At 38.4% G+C, this 24,384-nt stretch overlaps 1 protein-coding gene across 1 annotated transcript in view; it reads left to right on the top strand.

Annotated features, from left to right (window-relative positions):
• Window positions 1-24,384, top strand: part of LOC104928232 (contactin-associated protein-like 5) — a gene marked incomplete at its 5' end in the record, with an annotated part of 70,068 nt that overhangs the window by 6,760 nt on the left and 38,924 nt on the right. Inside the window, 3 exons of the mRNA XM_027276931.1 lie at window positions 7,834-7,977; window positions 8,126-8,285; window positions 17,527-17,633. Of these exons, the coding sequence (XP_027132732.1) occupies window positions 7,834-7,977; window positions 8,126-8,285; window positions 17,527-17,633 (411 nt within the window). The remainder of the gene's footprint in view (window positions 1-7,833; window positions 7,978-8,125; window positions 8,286-17,526; window positions 17,634-24,384) is intronic.

Here is a 24,384-nt window from a genome sequence, read left to right as displayed (position 1 = left end):
ACAGTAAATGCCACATAATAGAAATGTGGCAAATATAACTCCATAATTATTGACGATAGATCATGCTAACACATTATGCTGCAATTAAAATGACTCTTTCACAGTGTTTAGGCTATATTAGCCTAGCCTCTATAAAGTTTATTAACATTTTATTGTGTTAAATAAAGTGCGGCAAGTTCTAATACACAGTTCAGGTAAACACATTCACAGTATTGTAAAACTTTGGAATTTACATTTAAAAATTGAAATATTAATGCTATATAAAATGCATGTGTTTGTATCCTTAGAGAATGAGAGTTGTTAGTTAAAAACCTTGTGGGAAAGAAAACACAAACTAAAGCCACATTGTACAGTTAAACAAGAATCCAAAAGAAGCAACAATATGTGAGAAATAACTTTGCTTTTTCTTATCTTTCTATTCTGGGTTCATCTGGCTGCTTGTTGATCTCTTTGTACAGTATTGTCAATGTGTCATACTGCAGAGACACATTGAAACATTACTGGCCTAATCCATCACGCAGAAACAGAACAAGATGTGGTTTTGCACAAAATTCCATCCTTCTTTTTTTTTTACTATGTTTGTCCTCAATAAAATCTTAATTTTCGTATTATTTATGTGAAGAAAAATGTCATCTTCTTGATGTAGAGAGCCCATGAGGGGGTTATGTGATTGCTTTGCAAAGATAACACAAATAATCGTGTTTGATTGGGAAAGCCAGAATCTCAGCAGATGGTGACTGGAATGAAATACAGCTGGAAGGATCACAGCTACAAATCACTTCACCATCAAAATTCAAAAAACACATTGGGTTCCTTTTGAAGTCTCAGCCTCGCACCAAAGGCTCCTTTTACAGAATAAACAGTGGATCCGCTGACAGACACTTCCTTTATTTTTAACAACCAGGCCTGCTTTTATGTCAAATTATTTTCTCATGATCTAATCTTCTTTTTGTAATTTATCTCTTAAACCACAAAACCAGGCTTTTTATAAAAAGATATTGGTGAAGATAGACAAAATATAGGTGATTTATATGATAGAGAATGGGTTTGAGTTGATGTACGCAAACAGGTTTGATGTGTATGTGTGGGTCAGAGGGAGAGGACCGGAGTATTTTAGCTGTTTGTATGAACGTGTACAAGGCAGCAATGAAATAAGCATACACATAATACTGTACTTACTACTACTAATAATGATAATGATATGAATAGAAATGATACTTAGAAGGTAAAAGTACCAAAGAAAGATAATTGAGCGGAAAAAAAATTACAAGGGTTATGTCTCGTGCATATATAGCTTAAGGTTAGGGTTAGGTTATGCATGTCAACTGATGGCAATTGTAGCCAAGGGGCCAATAGCACTTTAAGTACTCAAAACATTTTACAGGGTAAACTCATCAAAACAATACACAATGTCGAAACAATACACTAAAAACATATTAAAAGTTTTTAAAATGTGTGTTTCTGTCAGGCATTTGAAGGTGGTTAGGTCAGTACAGTCACGGATATGTCTTGCGAGAGTGTTCCAGAGGGATGGGGAAGCTATGGACAGGGCTCTATCGCCCCAGGTCCGCAGTGTGGTGGTAGAGCAGGTCTGTGAGGGGCCTGTTTGTAGAGGACTTTTGTGTGAAGAGGTGGTGCGGTGGTTCTAAGCCTTGACTCTCCTGTTTATGTACTATTTAAGATTGAAATCAGCATAATTCAGGTTAATGGCCATCTGACACTAACGTGTATGCATCAGTCTGACTGTTCAGAGATCACAAAGCTCGTCTATCCTTGAATCAAAATTCATTATCATTATTTATCCAAACCTCTCCTCCTTCCATCTATCCTACATACACGATGGAACAAAACATATTTTCATAGGGCAGTGAGATTCTAAATGCTGACTGTATACTTGGACTTGGCTTTTAATTTAACAACTATCTGCTTTGTCTGTTATTATAGCAGCATTATTATTTTGGCTGAGTCCTTGTTTTTTCCCCTCTTCCGGGCTCATAAGTATTGAGGCTGCAGAATAACAAATTCAGAGGCTCATTTTGCTGCTCAGTGTGGAGGCATATTACATTTCAATCACATTAGGAGATAATCTTGGGATTTGGTCAGTCGATTTTTGTGAACAACAGACTTCATTTTATCATTTGAATGCAGACCACGAGGCACAGACAGAGGGAGTAAATTCTTGAATCACATCAGGGTCCCTGTGTAATACTTGCCCATCTGATGGAGGAAGTAAAACTCTTATCCATGCAGGAAAAATGACAGATCAACACTAAACAGTAGAAACTGAACTATTAGTCCTTTTTTGTTGTTTCGGCCAGCTGGGACAAAAACATGCTGAGGGTGGGTTTATTTGTGATGAACTTAACTGCTGTGAACCAATCGGGAAATACCGGTGCTCCCTCACTTTCATCCACTTGCTGCTTGCTTAACCACTGCTCACCTCCCCACCTCTCTCTTGCTCTCAAACCATCAAAGACAAACCAAAGGAAACTTCTTGGTATGACATGTCAGACACAGATGTATAAGCTGGTACATGAAATAAACAAATCTGGCTATATTTAACTTTTTTTTGGTTGTTTTGGTGCATTATCGTAAAACCATGAAAGGTGCTATATAAATAAAGTATGATTCTTTCTCCATTATACACTTCTATGCAAATATATTTCTCCATATAGTGAAATGGGGGCATGGCAGAATGCTAATAGAGAACAGTGAGAATTTGAAAAATCTGACAGTTTAGTACAGAGGTGTTGTGCAACCGCTGCTGAAGAGCTGCTAACAGCGTAACAAAGTGTTTTACAAAATTATTACATTTTTTCCTCCTAGTCTCACTCTGCAGTTTTATGAGGACAGTAAACTACTCATTTGCTCGACAGTTAAATAATTGCAGAGCTTGAGGAGCCGTTGAGAGCTCCTGTTTGATAATAAAGTGCTGTACTAAGCGCAAGAGCGCTAATGTGGAAAAAAAATCTTTCTTCAAAGCTCATGCATTATCTTTGGACATGAGGCACACACAATTTAAGTCAAACTACAGCACACAGCGTTAATAGCTTACAGGCATAACAGGGGACATCTATCTATGTATTGAAGGTATCTTTTTTTTTTCTTTCTTTTTTGTGTGCTACAAAGTCTTGAAAATATCACACAAATTCTCAAATAAAGTGTTTGTTTAAAATAATATATTAATAATATGAGTAGTACAAACTGATGAAGCTATTAAAGATCTGGTGAAAGTATTATGTTATTTGATATTGGTGCTATACACAGGGTATTGCTGTATAACTGTACATATTTACTGCAGTACTGAGTGTTTTGCTGCTGCTGATAATGTCTACTGTGCACTAGTGCAAAAACCCAGCAGGGGATTATAACACTGAACACAGCAGGGATTACTCCTTGACTGCAAAAACTGAATATTAAAGAAAGGTTATCAGTCCTTGACTGTGAAAACTGATCCATGGATTATCAAAACCAGCGGAAGATGAGTCCAATAACTCTTTTTACATTTTTTGGCCAAAATGCAGGATTTATGCATTTCAATTACATTGAAAATGTCCATCGATTTGAGTGACATGGTTTTCATATAAATAAACTAACAAACTTATTGTGAAGCAAGTAATAAGATTTCTGTACATGTAAAGATGAACACAGTCATTTTGAGTTTATTAGTACTATTACCAATAAACTCAAAATGACTGTGTTCATTTTCACTGTTGGGTTTGGGCAAACAAATTGTCTTTATTTATACTGAATGCATAAACCTGGCTACTACTACACTACTGTAATGGAAACACATTGAGTTTATTAGTACTATTACATAAATCTTATTTGCTCACATTAAGTTTATTAGTTAATTTTTATTAAACCTATTTACTTAAATGTCCTTATACAGGCATAATTGCCTCCCCCAATGAATGATGCACCTGTACACTCAAAACAACTTCAGGCCAAAATGCAGGACTTATGCATTTCAATTACATAGAAAATTTCCAACCATTTGAATAACATCGTTTTAATATAAATTAACTAATACACTTAACGTGAAGCAAGTAATAAAATGTATGCAGTAGTACTAATAAGTTCAATGTGCTTCCACTACAGAGTAGTGTAATAGTAGCCATGTTTATTTTTTGCTCACAAATTTTACAAATGTTTATCTCATTATTTGAGACTTTGGTCACATTTAACATGAACATCCAACATTGTAAAATTATATATGAAGTTATATAATATTTTTAATGCATCTTAATGCTTAATTGGTAGTTTTAAGAGTTTATTGGTAAGATTTACATTTTTTTTTTTATATAGCACATCTCATATTTTATGTATTATTTATTGTTCTTTGTATGTCATGTTGATGAATCATTTGTTGAACAATACAAGCTTAAATTTCTTTTATTTTGAAATTATTTGCATTTATTATAGCGACCCTTTAAATTAAATAATAGTGATAATAAGATTGCAGTAATGTTGTAACATAGACAACAATAAATTTTACAGTTGCTGTAATATCAATTACAGACAGCCATACTGCTTACTCTCCATTTCCTGCATCAAAACATTTGAAAAGGGTATTGAACACTGCGCTGTGATGAGATGAATGAACGCGGTGGAGCCCTGACCAGTGAAGCGATGTCATTAAGCTGTCAAGCCCGGGCTGTTTCCTGGGGTTAGAAATGGAGCTGCAAGATTTAGACTCCAACATTTCTGACAGGTCAGCCACAGGGGAAAGCAGCCAGGTGATGAAAAACCTCTGCAGATGTTTTGGCAAATGTTTTCTTTTTGAAGACACTCGAGCAATAGACACACATATCCCCGACATGTTATGAAAGACATTAGAGCCTGCACACAGATACTTTTCAAGCTCAGTTTGAGATCGATGTGAGCTGTGAAGTGGGAAAGGCGCTCGCCGACGGTCCCTCACGGCCATGCTGCTTGTTCCATGAAACAGCCAATCGAGTGGAGAAAACAACACCATAGGTTTATTCTCAGTCCCCCGAGAGTAGGACAGGCATCATTGCATTTTAATAGATTCTGAGAGAGTCGGGGATAGTGAAACATTTCCCCAGGAGCTTGGACAAACCGGACTTAACAGCCCATATTTTTGACAAATTAAAATAACTCTCGCTGAATGTGCATCCTGTATTGTCTCCTCTGAGCTGTTGTTGTTTTTGTAATTTGGGAGCTGAGCTGTAAACATGGTGCTGTGACACATCTATAGTCACAGCTGCCATCATGGTACCATTCTCTTGATAACTGTATAACAGTGAAGCGTTAACGTTAATAAAAAACATGTACAATAATTCCATTTTTGTCCAACCTGAATCCATCATTTCTATCAGTTACAACAACCTTCCTGCTCATCTTGCTCTCCCTAAAGTACAATGTACAATCTATTGACCGAAAGTCGAAGATGTGATATAACCAGAATCATAATTTATCAATGAATGTGGTTAACAATAAGTTTGAATTTATGAAATCCTCCAGAGCTACACAGAACTGCGAAAGTGGGACTGTGAAACTCATTTCTACTCCCTCGTGAAATAAATGGTGCTGGAGGCTCGGTGACATGGTGACTGCTTGTGCGTCATGTAGTGGCAAGAATATTAATAAAAATGAACTTTATTTTTATGGCACCTTTCAAAACACAGTTACAAAATGCTTCACAATAAAGCAGGACACATTTAAAACAAACCACAGTGGCAAACAATAATGAGGAACAAAAGCTACAAAACTACACAAAGAGAGCAAATAAAACATGTCATAAAACGTAGATTTTTAAAAGTAGTTCTCCTCAGACAGCTCATTCCAAACAGCAGCTGGTTATTGATAGCTTGGTTCATGACAAAATGTATACATGAGGTAAATGTTTGCATTGCTTCTTATTCTGCAGACCAGAGGCCTCATTTATCAAAGCATGTCAATAATCACCTGTTCAACGCTCATCTGTTCATGAACAAGCAGACTCATTTACATGCATGAGTCTGCTGTAGCATCCTGGGAGCAGTGTGTGGGAAATGCTTTTCAACATGCACTGGGGCAACTCACTTATGGACATAGTGTTTGTTGCCATACAATTTTTATAAGCATGTTTGGTTACACTGCCTGTTGTGGAGGATTCTATTCATCGGTGGTCAGTTCCTCAGTGGAGAGAGAGTCCAAGAGGTCTTCTACTGAAAGGTTTATTGAAGCTTGATCAAGGAGAATGGATGATTTATTATTACATTTGTCATGACATGATGCCGCCTCAATTCTGAAGAAGCTGTCCTCTCTGACTCGTCTCTATGAGCTCAGAATAGTAATGGTCATTAGTCTTCAATTTCTGTGAAATGATATCTGCTCACATAGAAGTCTTTGTGACTTTTGTCATACAGACTTTTGTTTGTTTGTTTTTAAATGGTTTATTTGCAATCTACACTAAGTACTACACTGCCCATAACTGTAATGTGTGAGCACTAAGTACTACACTACCCATAACTGTAATGTGTGAGCAACATCTCTGATTGTTAGAGCTAACTGTTACTTTATTTACACACTTCAAACTTACAACATATTTAGCCCACAAGTTACTGCTACAGCAAATTTCTAAGATACTTTACATTCCGTTGAAGTCAGAGCAGTTTTCTTGCTGTGTTTTTTAGAGAATCACTACAAGTCAGTGTTTAGACAGGGCTGTGGTAAGTTTGGGAGGCTGGTCAGTTAGGTGGCTAATATGAGTGTCATTACACTGTATATGCATACACAAGATGACTACAATACTAGTATTAGCAACATGAACACTACAAAGGTTAAATTCAAGAAGAAGCACACTACCGTTGGAAGTGAGGTTGGAAGTTGTTGGAAAGGTGGCTTATGGGAGGAGTAGTTTCTTCACATTTCTTCAAATAATCACATAGACAGTCTTATATCAGTCTTTTCTTTTCCATTTTGTGTATTGTTTCTCAAATCATGTTTTATGGTCACAGTTCATCTCGTAGTTGTTAGTTCCAGACTGTAAGAAGTTTCTGAGTTCAGATCCATTATATGATTGCTTGCTGAAAAGATTTGTGCTAAAAATCACCTATCTGGATCCTGTGACTGATCCGTGTGCTTTCACACCATGAATAAAACACACCAGTTCCTCTGAAGTGGGCCGAGACCACCCTTTTCAAGTGGTCTTGGTTTGGTTGTTTGGTCTGCATCAGGGTTTCAATTCAACAGCTTTAACACAACGCACCAAACAAACCTGACTAATCAGAAACATGTGCCAGGCTAGGTATGAAAACACCCTTCATTTGTCTGTCGACCCTAAATTTTCCTGTAGGCGTTTATAATTGTCTGTCTCTATGTGTCAGGCTGCGATTGACAGGTGACCTTTCCAGGGTGTACCCCGTCTCTTTCCCAGTGTCAGTTCGTATCAGATTCAGCGTCCTGTAGATTCTATACATCAAAAAATAACCCTATGTCTTACATTTGAAATTTTGCATGAAAGTTTTAATTTCACAGAAATTCATTGAAATGAAATTACTTTGGACCAAATGTTTTCTCTCCTCCGGGAGGCGGCCCCGGGGAAGACCCAGGACACGCTGGAGGGACTACGTCTCTCGGCTGGCCTGGGAACGCCTTGGGGTCCCCCTGGGAGAGTTGGCAGAAGTGGCTGGGGAGAGGGAAGTCTGGGTCTCCCTGCTGAAGCTGCTGCCCCCGCGACCCGAACATGGATAAGCGGAAGAAAACGAACGAACGAACAAATGTTTTCTCTCTAAATAATACTTAATATAAAGTCCTCTTTTGTACTACAGACAACTAGAGTACAATGTTTTCATCCACACTGATGTAAAGTTCCTCTCTTGTTAGGTCACAGAGTCAATGATGGACTGTGGCACTCAGTGAGTCTCGACACCAGAAGTCTGCAGATCACTCTGACTCTGGACAGTGAGCCGGCCTCCACCATTGAGCAGTGGGAACAACTGGAAGCTGGAGGCAGCTTCTACTTTGGAGGTCAGTGGACACTTAGTGTGGTTGTACTGGAAGAATACTTTGATACATCTGTCTTACCACATAGAGTATCAGAATAAGGATTCTATCGCTCTCTAACATGTTAAGATACAGTAAATATCTTCATACTTGATGTGTCACTTCCACCCAGGCTGTCCTCCAGAGGGCTGTCAGAACCCGACTCTGGCCTTCCAGGGCTGCATGCGCCTTATATCCATCAACAGCCAGCCAATCAACCTCAATCATGTCCAGCAAGGATTGCTTGGAAATTATAATGATCTTCAGTTTGACACCTGCAACATCAGAGACAGGTAAAAGATTTCTATGCATGTTCTCATATACAGCTATTCACTTGGAAACTAAAGACAGCTGTCAGAAATACTGTGTCCAAAATCAGTGACTGGATTCAGTATCTGCAGCTCCACTCTGTATTTATGTCATAACATTAGCTCAAGAAAAGTCAGCCATGTGTTTGCTTGTGTCTGTTGGTGACTCGTGTCGCTTGCTTATTTATCATGCAGTACATAAATGTAGATGTACTGACCAATTCATGATTGGTCACGGGGAGACCAATCATAAATTTTGTCACATCCTGAGAAATTTTCTCTTTTGGGTCTCGAGCTGAAAAAGTTTGGGAACCTAATCTAATGGAATGTAGTATCTATATGTATCTTTTCATTCATGTATGATCACCTAAAAATAAAAGTAGTTGTGTTTTCTTCACCTTAAAATGAGATCTTTATATCTACAGAGACAGACAAGTTAATCACTGGCTCTAGATTGAAAGGTTTGGTTGCAATCTGCAGTCTCACCACTCCACAATCCTACGCACTGGACCTTTAAGGTGCAAAAAAGATATGCAATTATTATCCTGGAGTGAGTTTTTATTTGAACAGTTATGTGACATACTGCCCAAATATAGAAGCTGTCACCATATCTCAACAATTGCTGGAGTGATCACTATGACACTGGCACAATCTTGTGGTCCTTCGAAGATGAATCACATATCAGGTCAAACATTCCAATTTGGGTCATGACCAGATGCTAAACTAAAACCAGTAAGCTCTACTTTGTCATTGCAGCAATTATTAAATGTTAGCATGCTAAAATGGTAAACTAAGCTCATGTATGTACAGTAAACATTTTACATGTTTAGCATTATCATATTGGTTTTATCATTGTGAGCAGCTGATGTTAGCATTTAGCTCAAAGCTTCAGAGAGCAGCTAGCTTGGCTGTGGACCAGTGCAAGCAGTACTCCAACAGTATTTTCCATGACCTTGGAACTGGCTTTGCCCATCTGTCTGTTTGCCGTGTTTTTGGTACCCAGAGCAGAGTACACATTGCACAAGCAAGAGGAGAGGAACAAAAACATGGGAGGTTCAAATCAAATGAGACAACAAAAAGCCAGTTGTTGGCATTTTATTATTTCTGGTTCTGTCTGGTAATGAAGACAAGAGAAAAGTGAATACCTAAAGAAATGCACAGCAATAATGAAACACACTTAAAATGTAAATACACTTATTTAATTTGACTCTTCTGCCAGTAGATATTTAAATATGAATCAGAAAATACAATTTAATGTTGTTAGAGAAGGAATGTAGGTAAATAAATCTGCAGTCTCGGTATAAGTGATTCTTATTCACAACAGCTTTATACTGTATGCAGTGTTTACAGTATGGTAAGCCCTGGTGGTACGCACCACAAAAACCCTGAGACAAAATATGCAGTAAAGTTTATAGACACAGTGCAGCATGCTGCCATTTATATTTGCACTGTGCATTCAAGACTTAAAACAAAGAGATTACAAGGAGAGGACTGCATAAAATAAGCTGCATAATATGTGACCTTTGCAAAATGTATCATGAGCACAGTGTGTATGATTCATTGCTGCACTTATCCTCCTTCACCATAGCATCATGATATGGATACATGGAAGATTTGCTACAGAAAGTCCATTTATTAAAATCTTCATGCAGGCCCTCCCATCCTCTCCTTGGAGCCTGTTTCTGAGATCTGTTTCCCCCTGCCGAAAGTAAAGATTTATCTTTATTTCAATTCTTAAATTTGAGGATCGATCTATCAAAAGATTTATAGCCTAGTACAGTGTTCAACATGGAGAAGTTAAGTTCCCAATTCAATCCAGTGTTGTTCAAGTTCACACTTCACAAGAGCTAGCTCTAAGACCAATTCACACAATAAACTACTTCACTTACAGTTCACACTTTAAAAATGCGTTCACAGATCAGAAGGATGAAGTGCACCACATTCATTTTTTTTATTTTTTATAAGCTGCTTTTTGACCCTGAGTTTGACTTGGTGGAGGAACTCTATGGCAGTTGGCTGATGGTCTTTGTTAATAAATTGTGATCATCATAAATGTCGTCCACTGTTTTGTTTCCCTCTCTCTTCATATGCACAGATGATAGCTCTGCGCAGTTTTGGACAATAACATTATATTACATTTGGTCGTCCAGCTTTTTCTCTCTTTAGGCGCTGCCATGGTTATGTCAAATATCCCATACACTCGTTCTCCACCGACTGCTATATATATTTAAACAGTTGGGTAGTTTGCAGCAACGCATCATTTTCTTTCATATGTTTGCACAGTTTTGAAATTTATGGTATGTTATTTTAGAGAAAACATATCGCAGCAGAGCCTAAAAAAATTAGATCTTAAATATAAACCATGCCATTTAACAAGTGCCACGTCAGAACCAAATGATAGCGTCCTGTGAAGTGAAGTCAATGCAAAAGTGCCAAAAGCTGCAGTTCCTTTAAACATCCACTTGAGGCTGGCTCCAGAAGTGTCCCCATGTTGAAATGTCCAACTTCACAGCAGAAATAAACATGTTTACAGCCTGGTACAAAAAACAGTTTTGGTCTCTGTAGCTAATTTCCCCGTTCATGACTGTACTGAGGGTGAATTTTTATACAACTCACCTGTTCAGATAATATTAAGGCTTAAAGTTATGCAAAATTAATAGTGTGCTTCCAGGCTTTATTCAGCCTGCCTTTAGCTCCACTCATGCTCCGCGTCTGTACCCATTTTTAGATTAGCCAGGAGGCCGTGGAGACATGAGTGCCAAGTTGGCGACGACCAGAGACACCACACTGAGTTATCACAATGGTTCTTTAGAAAGAAGAGCCATTGTGACCGGCTGTCACAACCTCTGTGACGTCATGGAAACTATGTTTTATACGTTCTCTGGTCAGACTGCAGTGAGATTACATACAGCCTGTTTTTACCTTTATTAAATCACATGCAAAGGTCACCGGGTCACTACAAAGTAGCCTTTCATACACCTTCACATCAGACTGGTCGGTTATAACTCATTATTCAGACATTGGATTACTGAAGCTCATTAATTTTATGCAACTTTCTGTTGGCTGTGATGCAAATCAGTGTTTCATGTTTTATTCTTTAAATTATTAGATTATACAAATTGAGATATGATATGACCATTTGCAGGATGACTGTGGCTCAGATTGGAAGAGCAAGTAGTCAGAGGTCGCTGGTCTGATTCCCTTGGGCAAGACACTCAAATTGCTCCTGATGCTTGTGCTGCTGGTGTGTGAGTGTGGGTGAGCTCAGTATCATCAGAGTGCTTTGAATAGGAAGTGGAGTATTTGTATTGCTCTTGATGAGCAACCTTGCACGGCAGGCTCTGCCATCAGTGTGTAAATGTGAATGTGGATGTAGATGTGGAATGTGTTGTAAAGCGCTTTGAGTGGTCAGCAGACCAGAGAAGCTCTGTGTAAATACAAGTCTATTTACAATCTGAAATACAGAAGGATTGTGTATGAAATAGTGTTTGACTCATTTGTTTGCACTCATCATTGTACTGATGAACTGCTCTACAAAACCAACACCATCTGTTCTGTCTGCAGACTTGTGGTAGTGAGTGTTCACAGCGTTCCACTCCAAAACATCCAGACAATAAGACTTCCTGAAGAGGAGCCTTTCCATTTCTTGAGGTGTTGCTGTTGTATTCCTTGCTGTGATTGGTTCTGCTGTTCCAGACATATGGGACAAGCAACATGACTGGCTGGTATCTGATCTATACTAGACTTTATCCAGGCCTGCACTGCCGCACATACATGACCCAAAACAGCAGGTGGAGATGCCCATGCTGTCTGAGCGATTGACCTGCTGCTCTGCTTGCCTTTGCGCTTACATGATTAAGATTGTGCCAATTGTCTGCTTTTTTCCAGCTATCTGTGGCTACAGACCACCTCACCACTAAAAACATTACTCATTTCTTGGTAGAGCAGCCGCCCCATGAGCGAAGGCTCAGTCCTTGCCGCGGTGGCCCAGGGTTCAAATCCAACCTGTGGCTCTTTTACTGCATGTCATTCCCCATCTCTCCCTCCCCACATTTCCTGACACTCTTCAGCTATCTCCATACAATAAAGCTTGAAAGGCCAAAAAGATATCTTAAAAAAAAAATAATAATAATATTACTCCGACATCTCCACTTTGTCACATCCTGAAATTATATAACATGTTAATAAGCACACTGGAAGTCAACTTTTAATAAAGTAATAATCTGAATTTCAAATTTGAACTTTCTTTAATGAACATATTTTATGGTGCTGTTAGACCTCCTTGTTAAGACAGTTGTTGCCTTGTTTGTGTGCAGAACAGTATTTTCTTAGATAAAAATCATTGGAAATGATTACATCAATCTTTGTTCAATACATTTTGACTTTTGAACTTAACAACACTGAGGAGTTATTGGAAAGGGACTTAGTAACTCAATGTGTCCAGGGAAAAATGACTTTTTTCAGCATATATCACTACAACTACTACTAAAGTAGCAAGTTTTATGTTAATATGTGCTGTAATTATTTAGCTTGGAAAGCGCTACAATCTCTAGAAAGCTTTAAAAATAGTTGGCTAGGACTAGAGATCGTCTATGTTGCTAGGCCATTACTAAGGTTTGGACTACTTGCTTGAGTAGTTAACTGGCATACATTACATATAGGAGTCTACAGCAGTGACAATAGCGTTTATCTCCATGGAAACAGAGATAATGCTGGCAAAGACATGTTTATTTAGAGAGCAAATTAGCCCAAAATATGATTATCTTTGTTTTATTTAAGTTAATAATTGTTGTATAACACAATCTCACATGTAATATTGCTTAACTGGAATTATCACTGAACAAAATGGAGGGGTTCTATGGTTACATTCAGCCATTAAAGCTGGTCAATATTAAGCAAAAAAAAGTCATACAATTTTGGCCTTGCTGAAAGTGGGTCATTACAGCATGTGGTGTTAATGTAATGTACAAGATTAATGACTGATTTTATTGCTGTTTATTCTGACACAGTTTTTTGACCTTTTTTCTCCCGCCATGATCAAAATCAGTGTTTGGACTTTTGTCAGATTTTCTATCCAGCGACCATCACAGCTTCACAGACTGAGGTACAAGACAAGCTTCATGAGGGCCTGTCTTTGTCCATGTCCTTCAGAGGATGTGTCGGCTGAATTAGGACACACCTAGCAGCAGGGAGTCATCTGTGCCTGCATTATTAATTTGTTGATGGTGGCATGTTTCCTACAGAGCAGGCTGAGAGTCACTGACATCTTGTCCAATAGAGACAGGCACACTGACAGGATCATCCAAATATCATTGCAGCGGAGGCTCTGGAACACCTTTTCTGGCACAGAACTCATTTAACAAGCTGCTCCCTCTAGTCCTGTGTGGCATCAGTCTCTCATTACCTGCACAGAGCTGGGCTGGATCAGACCCACAAGCTCCAAGAGCATCTGCATGTTGTCTGGAACACTTATAGAAGGCACAAACAATGCAGCCATTTTTGCTTTGTTCTTTAGAAAAAGTGTGGCGTCATCAGCAAACTGACTTATAATTAATTGTTGACATTTACAAAACGTTTAATTGCAATTTTTTTTAAGCAGAAACAGACCATAATTAATAAAAAAAAGAAAGGTGTCTCTCTCTACGTTGAATCTGGGGCATGTGCTTTCAGGGAGGGAAACATTACTGTTAATGTAACATTCATAATTAGGTTGCCAAATCTAAAGTGTTTAAGTGTGTCAAAAATAAATGCATGTTTCTTCATAGAAATCCAAATATAGTATAATAAATCGTACTTAATTTGTGATATGTCTTCGTTAATCTTTCTGCAAAGAAAATCTTGAGAACTGAGGAGTAAAATAGAATAAACTGTATTTCTTTGAAACTCTCAAAGAACTTAGAGAAATCGATTGTTTAAGCATGTGTCCAAAAGTATGCGCACAACACAGGTATGTGTGTGCACTTCTGGTCTACTCTGTAATAGTAAATCACATTCACTCCTTCACACACATTACACTGATGGCAGAGGCTGCCAACCCCTCATCAGGAGCGATATATCACTTCCTATCGAAAGCACTTATGATGATACTAAGCTCACTTACTCACACACACTCACACACCGATGGCACAGCCATTGGGAGCAATGTGGGGCTCACTATCATCCAAGGACACGTCAATAAAGAATAAAGAAATGGTTTTCCCAGTTTGTTGTGAAAAAAAATTTGGCTCGCCTGCACAGAGCCCTGACCTCAATCCCATCCTGTGGGATGAAGTAGAATTTATTTCCTGAAGAAAATGTATCTGCTCGCCACCTGACCGTCCAACTCCTGAAAGAGTCACAGCAAGACCAGCAGACCAGCAAATCCATGTAGCCGGGTTCAACTAGTGCAGTGGTTCACACTGCGTTTCCCATCACAAAATCATTATTCCACATACCACCACCACTGCACTAGTGGAAATCCCAAAACCTTTGCTGCTCAATGTTTGCATATATATGCAGTATGCATGTTATCTAATGTTTTCAAAATACCAAAAATTGACATAGGTCTCCATATTTAGATTAAAATTAATTTTATTATGGCGCTGTCCAACAAAAAGCCACAAAGAAAGATTAAATAAATCTTTCTTAGAAACAAAAACACCAGAAATGAAAAATCTGTTCATGATTTTGTCATTGATGAACTGCTTAACATTTTAAATGGATTTTGTCAGTGAAAGTGGACATGTGTATTTTTTTTTTCTTTTCTAACGACGTGGTACTGAGCTTCAACTCTCCTGTTATATTATTTATTCAAAGCTATCCTCGTCCTATCTATCCTGCATACACCATGTAACGAGACATCTTTTCTTTGTTCACTTAGATTCTAAATGCTGACTGTAGGTGGGACTGAATATGCACATTCCATATACAGAAAAAAGTCCAAATCAAAAAGTGGAGATACGTGGTTTTCATTGGACAGTGACAATATACTGTACATCTGTATGTGTAACTTAACATCAGGCTTCAGGCCAGGCACAAACCACAGGGAGCTGGGGGAGCGGGGCAGGATGACTTAATTTATTATTTGAAGCAATTATGTATAATTTGTACTCCCTAAGAATCTAAAGGTGCTTTCTGTAATTGTGTTTCAACTTTTAAATACTTTGATTATGATTGATGATCATTCATTTCACAGTTTCGAGCCACCCTCTAGAATTTGGTGCAGTGCATGGTAAGGTAACAAAGGTTTCAGGATGTTTGTATCAACGAAAAAAAAAATTACATACATCAAGCAGTATTATGTGTACTTTAATGAACAACACCCTGTGCTGATCAGCTGGTGTCAGGGTACACAGCCGTTTATGTTTCGTTTTTTGATCATAATCACAATTTTGTGTATTTTTAAAGCCGGGTGGAATACCTTTATGGGACTTAATCTTTCTGTGTCCATTTAAACTTCATGACTCAGTTTATGGCGGGAGAGCACTTCTGCGGCTCAGCTACTGTAATTTCATGACCTGTGAGTGCGGCTGTGCACAAAACAATAGAAAAAAATGGTAATTAAACCAATGGCTGTAACCTTATCCAAGCTGCGGCTGGTCCACTCTGCTGCAATTAATGGCTGAGAGATAAAAGTGTATGAAATTATAGATGCATGCTTGAAAGGATGGCAATTATGTGAAACTGGAGGAAGGTTGAGGAAGGGACTATTAATCAAAAAAGCATGGTTTGGAGTTTCCTTGAGGCATTTAATGTGTTCAAAGCCCGTAAACATGAACTCTGGTCTGACATTGATGCTTTTATTTTTGGAGAAAAACACTGAAATGTCTAACACAAGTTAAGACAATGACAGAATAATACAAAGAAAACAAGATAGATACAAAGAAGTGATGCTGTCAGATTTCCCCCAAAGCCAGTCTGAGTAATGACATGAAAATAATTTCTTAAATGATAATGAAAATATCTGTTCAGAGAAAAGATATACCTGCATTTTTACATCATCACATCGCCTCAAGGGTTTGTGTGACCTTTTATTTTTCCATCAAATCGAGTTACTTTGTTTGTGTTAATGTTGCCCTGACAGATTCTGTCTGCAGAAACACTGCGATCAAAGCGCCACGTCTGTAGAGGTATTAGACTGAACTTTGTGCAGAAAAACAAAAATAATTACTGCTTTCAGTTTCTAAAGAAACTAGTCCTTTTTGTTTGTCTGTTCTGAAGACATTTGTGGAGAATATATGCAGAGAAATTGAAGAAATAAAGTAAATAAATAGTAGACTTTGTATTGCTTGCAAAAAATACTTTAACTTTATTTCACAAACAAAGACCACACCAACATGGATTTAAATTTAGACAGGTTTATTGCATGTTGTGGATATAGGTGAACCACAATGATATGCTGTAGGAGGGATGAAGGGTAGCTGGATGCAGGCGTAAAGGATGAGAGTCGAGGGATGGAGGGGTAAAGGATGAGAGGAGAAATCAGGGTTGTTGATGGATGGTGGAGTCTGGAGATCAAATACTGTTGTTAGAAATGACGCTCCTCTGGATAGAAATACTGTAGGTGATGGAAGAGGAAGACTGACTCAAACTGTCTCCTTCATTTAGAGTCCAGTAAACAACCAACTTGAAGTACTCCTCTGGGTTGTAGATCATAGACTCTTTGCCACCTTTTTCATTTCAATGTTCGGGAATCCTGGATGTCCGCACGAAGGCAATGGGGTGTCTGAAACTGCTCTAGCCTCGTCCTCCACCTTCTCCCTTCCTTCTGCTGCTTTCATCATGCAAGCCCTGGTTAAACCTCCAATTTGAGTTGTTGGCATTGTTGTACCTGTGACTTAGATCTCTTGCGTGCAGGCTAGCAGGAGGAAAACAGAAGGAAATCGGGAGGGAGCTGAGACTGAGTGGGGCAGGCATTTCTTCGTTGCTCCACAGACTAGAGCCGCCGGGGTTCCTGTTTAAATGAACAAGAGATGAGAAAAGGCAGAGATAAATCCAAAAGAATACAAAAAAAAAGAAAGAGAGGGTTTTGGGTGTAAAAACAAAGAGTCAAAGAGGGAGTGAACAGATAAAGTGGGCATACTTGAGATGCAGAAATGTGTTCAAGAGGTGGTCCTTGTTCCTAAACCTAGTTATAAAAGTTAATTTAAAAAATTACATTTTTAAATCTGAAACATAACAACTGCTTTTTTTATTATTTATTTTGATATTCAGAGTGCATACAAAGACACTGTGTCTTCTTTTGCAGGTGTCTTCCTAACCTGTGCGAACATGGAGGTCGGTGTTGGCAGTCCTGGAGCTCTTTCTCCTGTGACTGTTCTGGGACCGGTTACTCCGGAGCTACCTGTCACAACTGTGAGTCACTTTGTGTCACTTTCTTTGACTTAATGTGTCTCATTGTTTCACTGAGAAAGAGAAAAAAATGACTCATAACAGATAAAAGGAAGGAAAAAAATGATAATGATAGACGAGATTCTGCATCAGGGCCATATCGAGTATCAAGTAGCATAATGATGAAAATAAATCCCTTAATAACAGAAGCAGGTGTTTTTAAGTGTGGTGTTATTCTGTGTTTTTTTTTTTTTATCGACTATGAATGATGGTCCATGAAGACACTAAAACCAATAATGTGATTGTTTGTCTCTCAGTACTTTCTGTCTTCCTGTCTGTGTCTCTTGTGGTGTAGTTTTTATTATTGTAGTGCATATACTGTGACAGTCTCGCCCACAACTGCCCCAGAGCAACACCAGTAACACATACAGTGAATGCATTCACACATAATTGATCCAAAAGACTCGGCATGTGTTATTTCGCAGTGCAGTTCACTTTATACTGATGTCTTACATTCACATCATAATCTATATGGACATGCTACATATTATTTCCCTCCTTCTGCTGCTTTCATCATTCAGAATCTTCCGATGTCAGTCTCAAGCCCTGGTTTATCCTCCAGTTTGAGTTGTTTACACTGTTGTACTATCGTTGTACCATACTTAACAGTTACCTAGTGTTTCTGTAGTGTGAGCAAAATGTTTTTAAAAAATTCTAAAAAATTAAATTAAACTAAAGCTCCTGCACTGTTTGGGGAAAATATGACACCAAACTCCCTTTATGAAATATGACATTTAAACTTACATGTCCATAAATGGATGTCATGTGTTGACAGCCTTATTGTTAATTGGGCATCAGTATAATCCATCCAACATTTCAAAAACTTGTTACCAGTGCTATTCAAGTGGGAGACGACTGTAGAAAAAACAGTTTCAAAGCATTCTAATATTTTAGGACGTCTTTTGGTTGTTAACAAAGTAACTACTTTTTCCTGCTTCCTGTTTGGTGCTGAAGAAAGCACACCTTCTGACAATATTAAACATTTTTTGTTTTTATGAGAACAAGACAAGAAAAAAGACTGATATTTCCACCAGCAGATTCTTACTTTAGTGGATGCATACATGATACAAAACAGCTGGCCTGTGCTAACATGTAGGCCTTCAAAAAGAAGCTAATGATCTAGTCTTATGTGTTGCTTGGCTACATTTCAGTCACAGATGCTTCCTCTTGAAGTCACACTTTAACAGCTACCACACACAATTAAAACATGTAGTTTACCTAGTCCTACATGGTTTACATATCATAGTTTACACAATGTATTCATATTATTGATATGCAAAGGCTTTTTGGTTTGGCTTTGTGTAATCTACTCGATATGGATATACGTAAAAACCTGAAACTTTCTATATAGAGATAATCGTTTTTGGACAACAATGGAGCTCTGTGACACACAGGAAGATCTATCTATTAGATTTAAATACATTCACAATGATCTTTTGGAGGATATATTTATTGTTTGGTTTGGCTGTAAATATGAGATTTGATGGCACGAAAAATACAGAATACTCATGTTTGATTATTGAGGCTCAGGCGGTCATCAAGCACACCAAGGCATATTATGTCACAAGCCCTGCTGTCAGGGGGATAGATGTGCACCATACGGCTCAAGGTTGTCGAGTGTAAAATCGCAGTGTCATTCTTTCCAAATGGTATGGTAAGTGTCTGCAAATTATTATTGAACCATAACAGTGCAGTACACCTTTTTTAAGCAGCCATTTTGACATGAAATAGTAGGGTAAAAACAGGTGTTACCAATGATACTAATTAAGTTCACTTCCATTTATTGCAGCAGAGACTTTCCAGTGATCCAACATGCACCACGGCAGCACCATGACTCTGTTTGACCTGAATGGGACTGAACCTTAATTATTATCATTTGTAACACCTGTGTTAAACTACTATATCATGTCAAAATGGCTGCCGTGACAAAAGGTCTATTGGACTCGAAATATTTTAATAATCTGTTTTTCCTTGGCTCAGTTTACCCAGTGGTTTGACAGAAGAGATTTAAACTGTGATTTGTCAGTCACTGGTATGTTCCACTGATATTCTGTGATCCAAATTTAATAGTGCAAACCCTTTTACCCTTTAACTTTGCTTAGGCAATACGTCTTGTTAATTCCAGCTTGTTAGAGACATTATTGTCCACTTGACACTGACACAGGAACCTGTTCCTAAGTGTCCAATTTCTTTCACCAATGAAATGTATTATTTTGTTATCTAACTGTTACTCCAAGGATCTTTGTCTCTTTCCATCCTTTCAGTTATAACACAGCATGTTATTCTCTGTACAAAACAGACTTTTTTTGTAAACCCTTCATTCAGATTATCTACAACCTAAAAAGCATCAAAGACCATTCAGAAACACAGAGTAGTCCTCTCAGCCATCTGACTCTACTGAATCTAGCTTTTGTGGCAGGCGACCCCACACTTTTGAATGATAGTGTAGTGTAAAAAAATCATTTTTAGCCTTTTTCATGTTCTTCTTTCATCAACTTAATCCTGATTTTCTGATCCAGGGTAAAGAAAAAGAGAAGTTTAGAGATGAAAATGGTAGGGGGTGGGGGTCACTGCTGCGTGGACTGTGGGGTGCATATTTTCACATTAGTTGGGCACGATCAATGTGTGGCTTGCCTGGGCCATAGCCATGCCAAGGCAGCCTGCATGAATTGATTTATCATGACAACTCGAATTAGGGAGGCAAGGTGCCTTTTGTTTAAAGGAAAAAGGCCATCCATTTCCACTGTGTTAGCTTAAACCTCTCCAGAGGGCGGAGCTAAGCGAGCTGGGCTCAGAATTTAGGCCAGCCCCCAGCCCCTCCATCTGAAGAGAAGAGGATAAGCAGGTCAGGGATGGCAGCTGGGCCATACCCCCTGGACATGGATACAGAGGAGCATCTGTATGATTGGTAACTGCTGCAAAATGTAGACTGGTTGTGCATGTACAGTACCAGGCAAAAGTTTGGACACACCTTCTCTCTTCAATGTTTGTTCTTTATTTTATTTTTTTTATTTTTTACACTGGAGAAGAATTTTAAATTCTATTCTAGATTTAATAGGTAGCCAATGCAAAGAAGCCAAAATGGGAGAGATGTGATTTCTGTTCCTGTCAGAACATGTGCAGCAGCATTCTGAATTAGCTGCAAAGTCCTAAGAGAATTATTGGAGCAGCCTGATATTAAAGGACAAATCCTGATAAAAAAAAACAACTCCAAGATTCTTTACAGTGGAGCTGGAGGCCCGGGTGATCCCATCTAAAGTAACTAAGCCTCCTAGAAAGAGAGTTTCTGAGGTGTTTGGGTCCAATTACAAGAACTTAAGTTTTGTCTGAATTTAACATCAGAAAATTATAGGTCATCCAACTTTTATATCCTTTATATCCTTAAGGCATGCTTGGAGTTTAGTTCAACTGATTGGTTTCATCAGGCTTGATCAATAATTGTGTGTTGTCGGCATAACAGTGAAACCTAAGGAGGGATTCCTAATAATGTTCCCTAAAGGAAGCATATATAAACTGAATAAACAATTCCCTGCGGGGATTATTAAAGTACTTCTGATCTGAATAGAAGTGAATAGAAGTGGTCCTAGTACAGAACCTTGTGGGACTCCATGACAATCTGATGCCATTAGGAGGTCATTTGTAACTTTGACTAGTGCGGTCTCTGTGCTATGATGCACTCTAAATCCTGACTGAAAATCCTCAAATAAACTGTTCTTATGGAGAAAGTCACACAGCTGATTGGCTACAACTTTCTCAAGTATCTTAGACAGAAAGGGAAGGTTCAATATCGGTCTGTAGTTGGGTAAAATCTCTGGATGTAGAGCGGGCTTTTTAAGAAGAGGTTCAATTACAGCTACTTTAAAAGACTGTGGTACATATCCCGATAATAAAGACAGATTAATCATGCCCAATAAAGAATGACTAACTAGAGGTAAAACATCCTTGAGCAGCCTGGTTGGGATGGGATCTAAGAGACAGGTTGACGGCTTAGATGAAGAAATTATTGAAGCTATTTGATGAAGGTCGATGGGAGTAAATACATATCAGGTTCTACAGCTGTTTCCAAACTTGCTGTGTAAAAATGCAGATCAATGCCTGTTGAGGGCAAGAGGTGATAAATTTTGTCTCTAATAGTTATAATTTTATCATTAAAGAAGCTCATGAAGTCATTACTACTACTTAGACCTAAAGGAATAGATGGTTCAGTAGAACTGTGATTCTCTGTTAGCCTGGCTACAGTGCTGAAGAGAAACCTGGGGTTGTTCCCCTCTGTTAATGAAGAGTAGTAGGCTGCTCTGGCATTACAGAGAGCCTTCCTGTATATTTTGAGATTATCTTGCCAGACTAGACGAGATTCTTCCAGTTTAGTGGCACGCCATTTGCATTCAGATTTACGTGCCACTTGCTTTAATTTGTGAGTCTGCAGGCTATACCATGGTGCTAACCTTCTTTGTTTAATTATCATCTTTTTCAGAGGTGCAATAGAGTCTAGAGTTGCTCGTAATGAGCTGTAGTACTATCAACAAGATGATCTATTTGTGAGGGGCTAAAGGAAGCAGACAAGTCCTCTGTTACATTGAGACATGGCATCGAATTCAATGCTGAAGCAATCACTTCCTTAAATTTGGCTACAGCACTATCAGATAAACATCTGCTGTAGGAGTTTCTGCACAAAGGCTTATAGTCCAGTAATTATTTAAAAATGGTCAGATAGAAGAGGATTCTGTGGAAAGACTATTAGATTATCAATTTCAATGCTGTATGAGAGAACAAGATCAAGAGTGTGGTTCAGACAATGAGTCGGGTTTTTTTACACTCTGGAGGGTGTTTGTGTTGGAAGCAGAATCAGTTGGACAGAGGGAAGGTTTTTGCTTGCTTGGTATGGTGTGGTATTGGCTGCCATCAAATCATCACCCATACCACCAATATCGCTGTACTCGCATTGATTCTTGAAAGGTGAGTCAGATATTGTCAGATATGGTTGGTAGTCCAAGGTTCGCTTGGTAACTTAATGAGATGACTAAGTTTTACCCCTCATTTTCCCCATAAGCAGAAGTAGAGCACCTCGCACCTCAGCACACATTGGTAGCAGACAGCTTCTGGCTGTCCTGTCGGCTCTGGGGTTTGTAAATATTGTACATTTATAGCACAGGCTCAGGCCCATCGAGTAGTTTATGTGGTTAGAGGGCTGAGTTACTGATAAGAGATGACCTCAATACACTAGAGAACTCTTTGCTAGATTATAACCATTGTTGTTGAGCGAAGATACACTCTCTTCTTGTTGAGGTTGCTCAGAATCACGACGATCAAGTAAAACCTGTGAAAACCGCTGTATCTTAAATAATTATCTACATCATCTGTCAGGTCGGGATATTCCCCTTGGCTGGGTGGAGAGATATTCTTGGGACTCAGAACAACATTACAATGTAACACAGAGTTTGTAACGTAATGTCATGTAAAGATGTTTATGCACTGAATATATTACATCCCTCATTACACTTTTAGAAAAATGATTTATTTATTTTTATTTATTTATTTATTATTCTTTAGATTTGCATTGTTTGTGTAACAGCTTCTCCAGTATGCATGTTGAAGTGTCCTTGGGGAAGATACTGAACCCTAAATTGCTCCCAAAGGCTTTGCCATCGGTGTGTCATCCCAAACTGATGAGAAGTTAGCACCTTGCATGGCAGCCATTGCCGTCAGTATATGAATGGGTGAATGTGATGTGTAGTGTAAAAGACAAGAAAGGTGCTCTTCAGTATGAATACCATATAGCATTTAGAGCCAGCTGACAACTGTCAGTCAGTCAAATACTGTGTAATAGTCCAATAGTTGCATCACCCACATGCATATACAAAGCAAAAACATTGTTCTTTAGTGCTTTTTGTTTTGTTTAGTAAGAAACCAAATCTACTTTCTTTATTGTTGTCTTTTTTACAAACAAAAAGGAAGATGGGTAGATATCACAGCCAAGAATACACAACAAAAACATTGCATTGAAACCCATCCTGTATCTTTTGTGTGTGTTTGGAAGATCCACAGACTTCAGGAAGAAGGACGACTGTGTTCCCAATGTAATCTTAAGCTTTGAAAATAGCAAAGAGCAGAAGTTTTAATGGAAAATTTAAAGCCTTGGACATTTTGGCAAAAAAATAAAGCAATAGCTTGTAAGCATGTGGTTTCCCATCCATTTATATCAGTAATAATAACCTTGTACTCACCACATACAAGGGCTGAAATGTGTGAAAACAATAACACCAGTAAAAGGAGGAGTCATGAGCAGTTAAGCCAAGCCAACATTGTGCCGCCAAAATAATAAAAATAAGACCCAGGTTATAAAAACAAAATTATCCTTGAAATAGCTCCAGACTGAGACATACATGTTGAAGTTTTTCCTCTTTGGTGTCAATTCTTGACACCACCTTGTTATTCAGCGTGAAGCCATCTGTTGGAGTCCGTGTGTTGAACTTCCGATGCCCCCAGAATGCTGATTTTCTGTTTATATGCAGGCAGATGCAGTCGTCTTCACATGTCAGAGGGAATGTGACAAAAACAGCCTCAGAATAAATATAGGCTTCTCCTCGTCCACGCTGTGCCTTTGGGGAATTTGATTTGCCTTTGTCTCCTGGCTGCTCCTTGTTTGTCTGGTGTGTTTAAGACCTCGTTAAATTGTGATTGATGTTAAAAAAGGAAGTTATCTGGCTCTATACCT

This window comes from Larimichthys crocea, unplaced genomic scaffold, assembly GCF_000972845.2.
Source record: "Larimichthys crocea isolate SSNF unplaced genomic scaffold, L_crocea_2.0 scaffold714, whole genome shotgun sequence".
NCBI classification, from domain to species: Eukaryota; Metazoa; Chordata; class Actinopteri; family Sciaenidae; genus Larimichthys; species Larimichthys crocea.
This window is presented reverse-complemented; position numbering and strand designations above follow the sequence as displayed.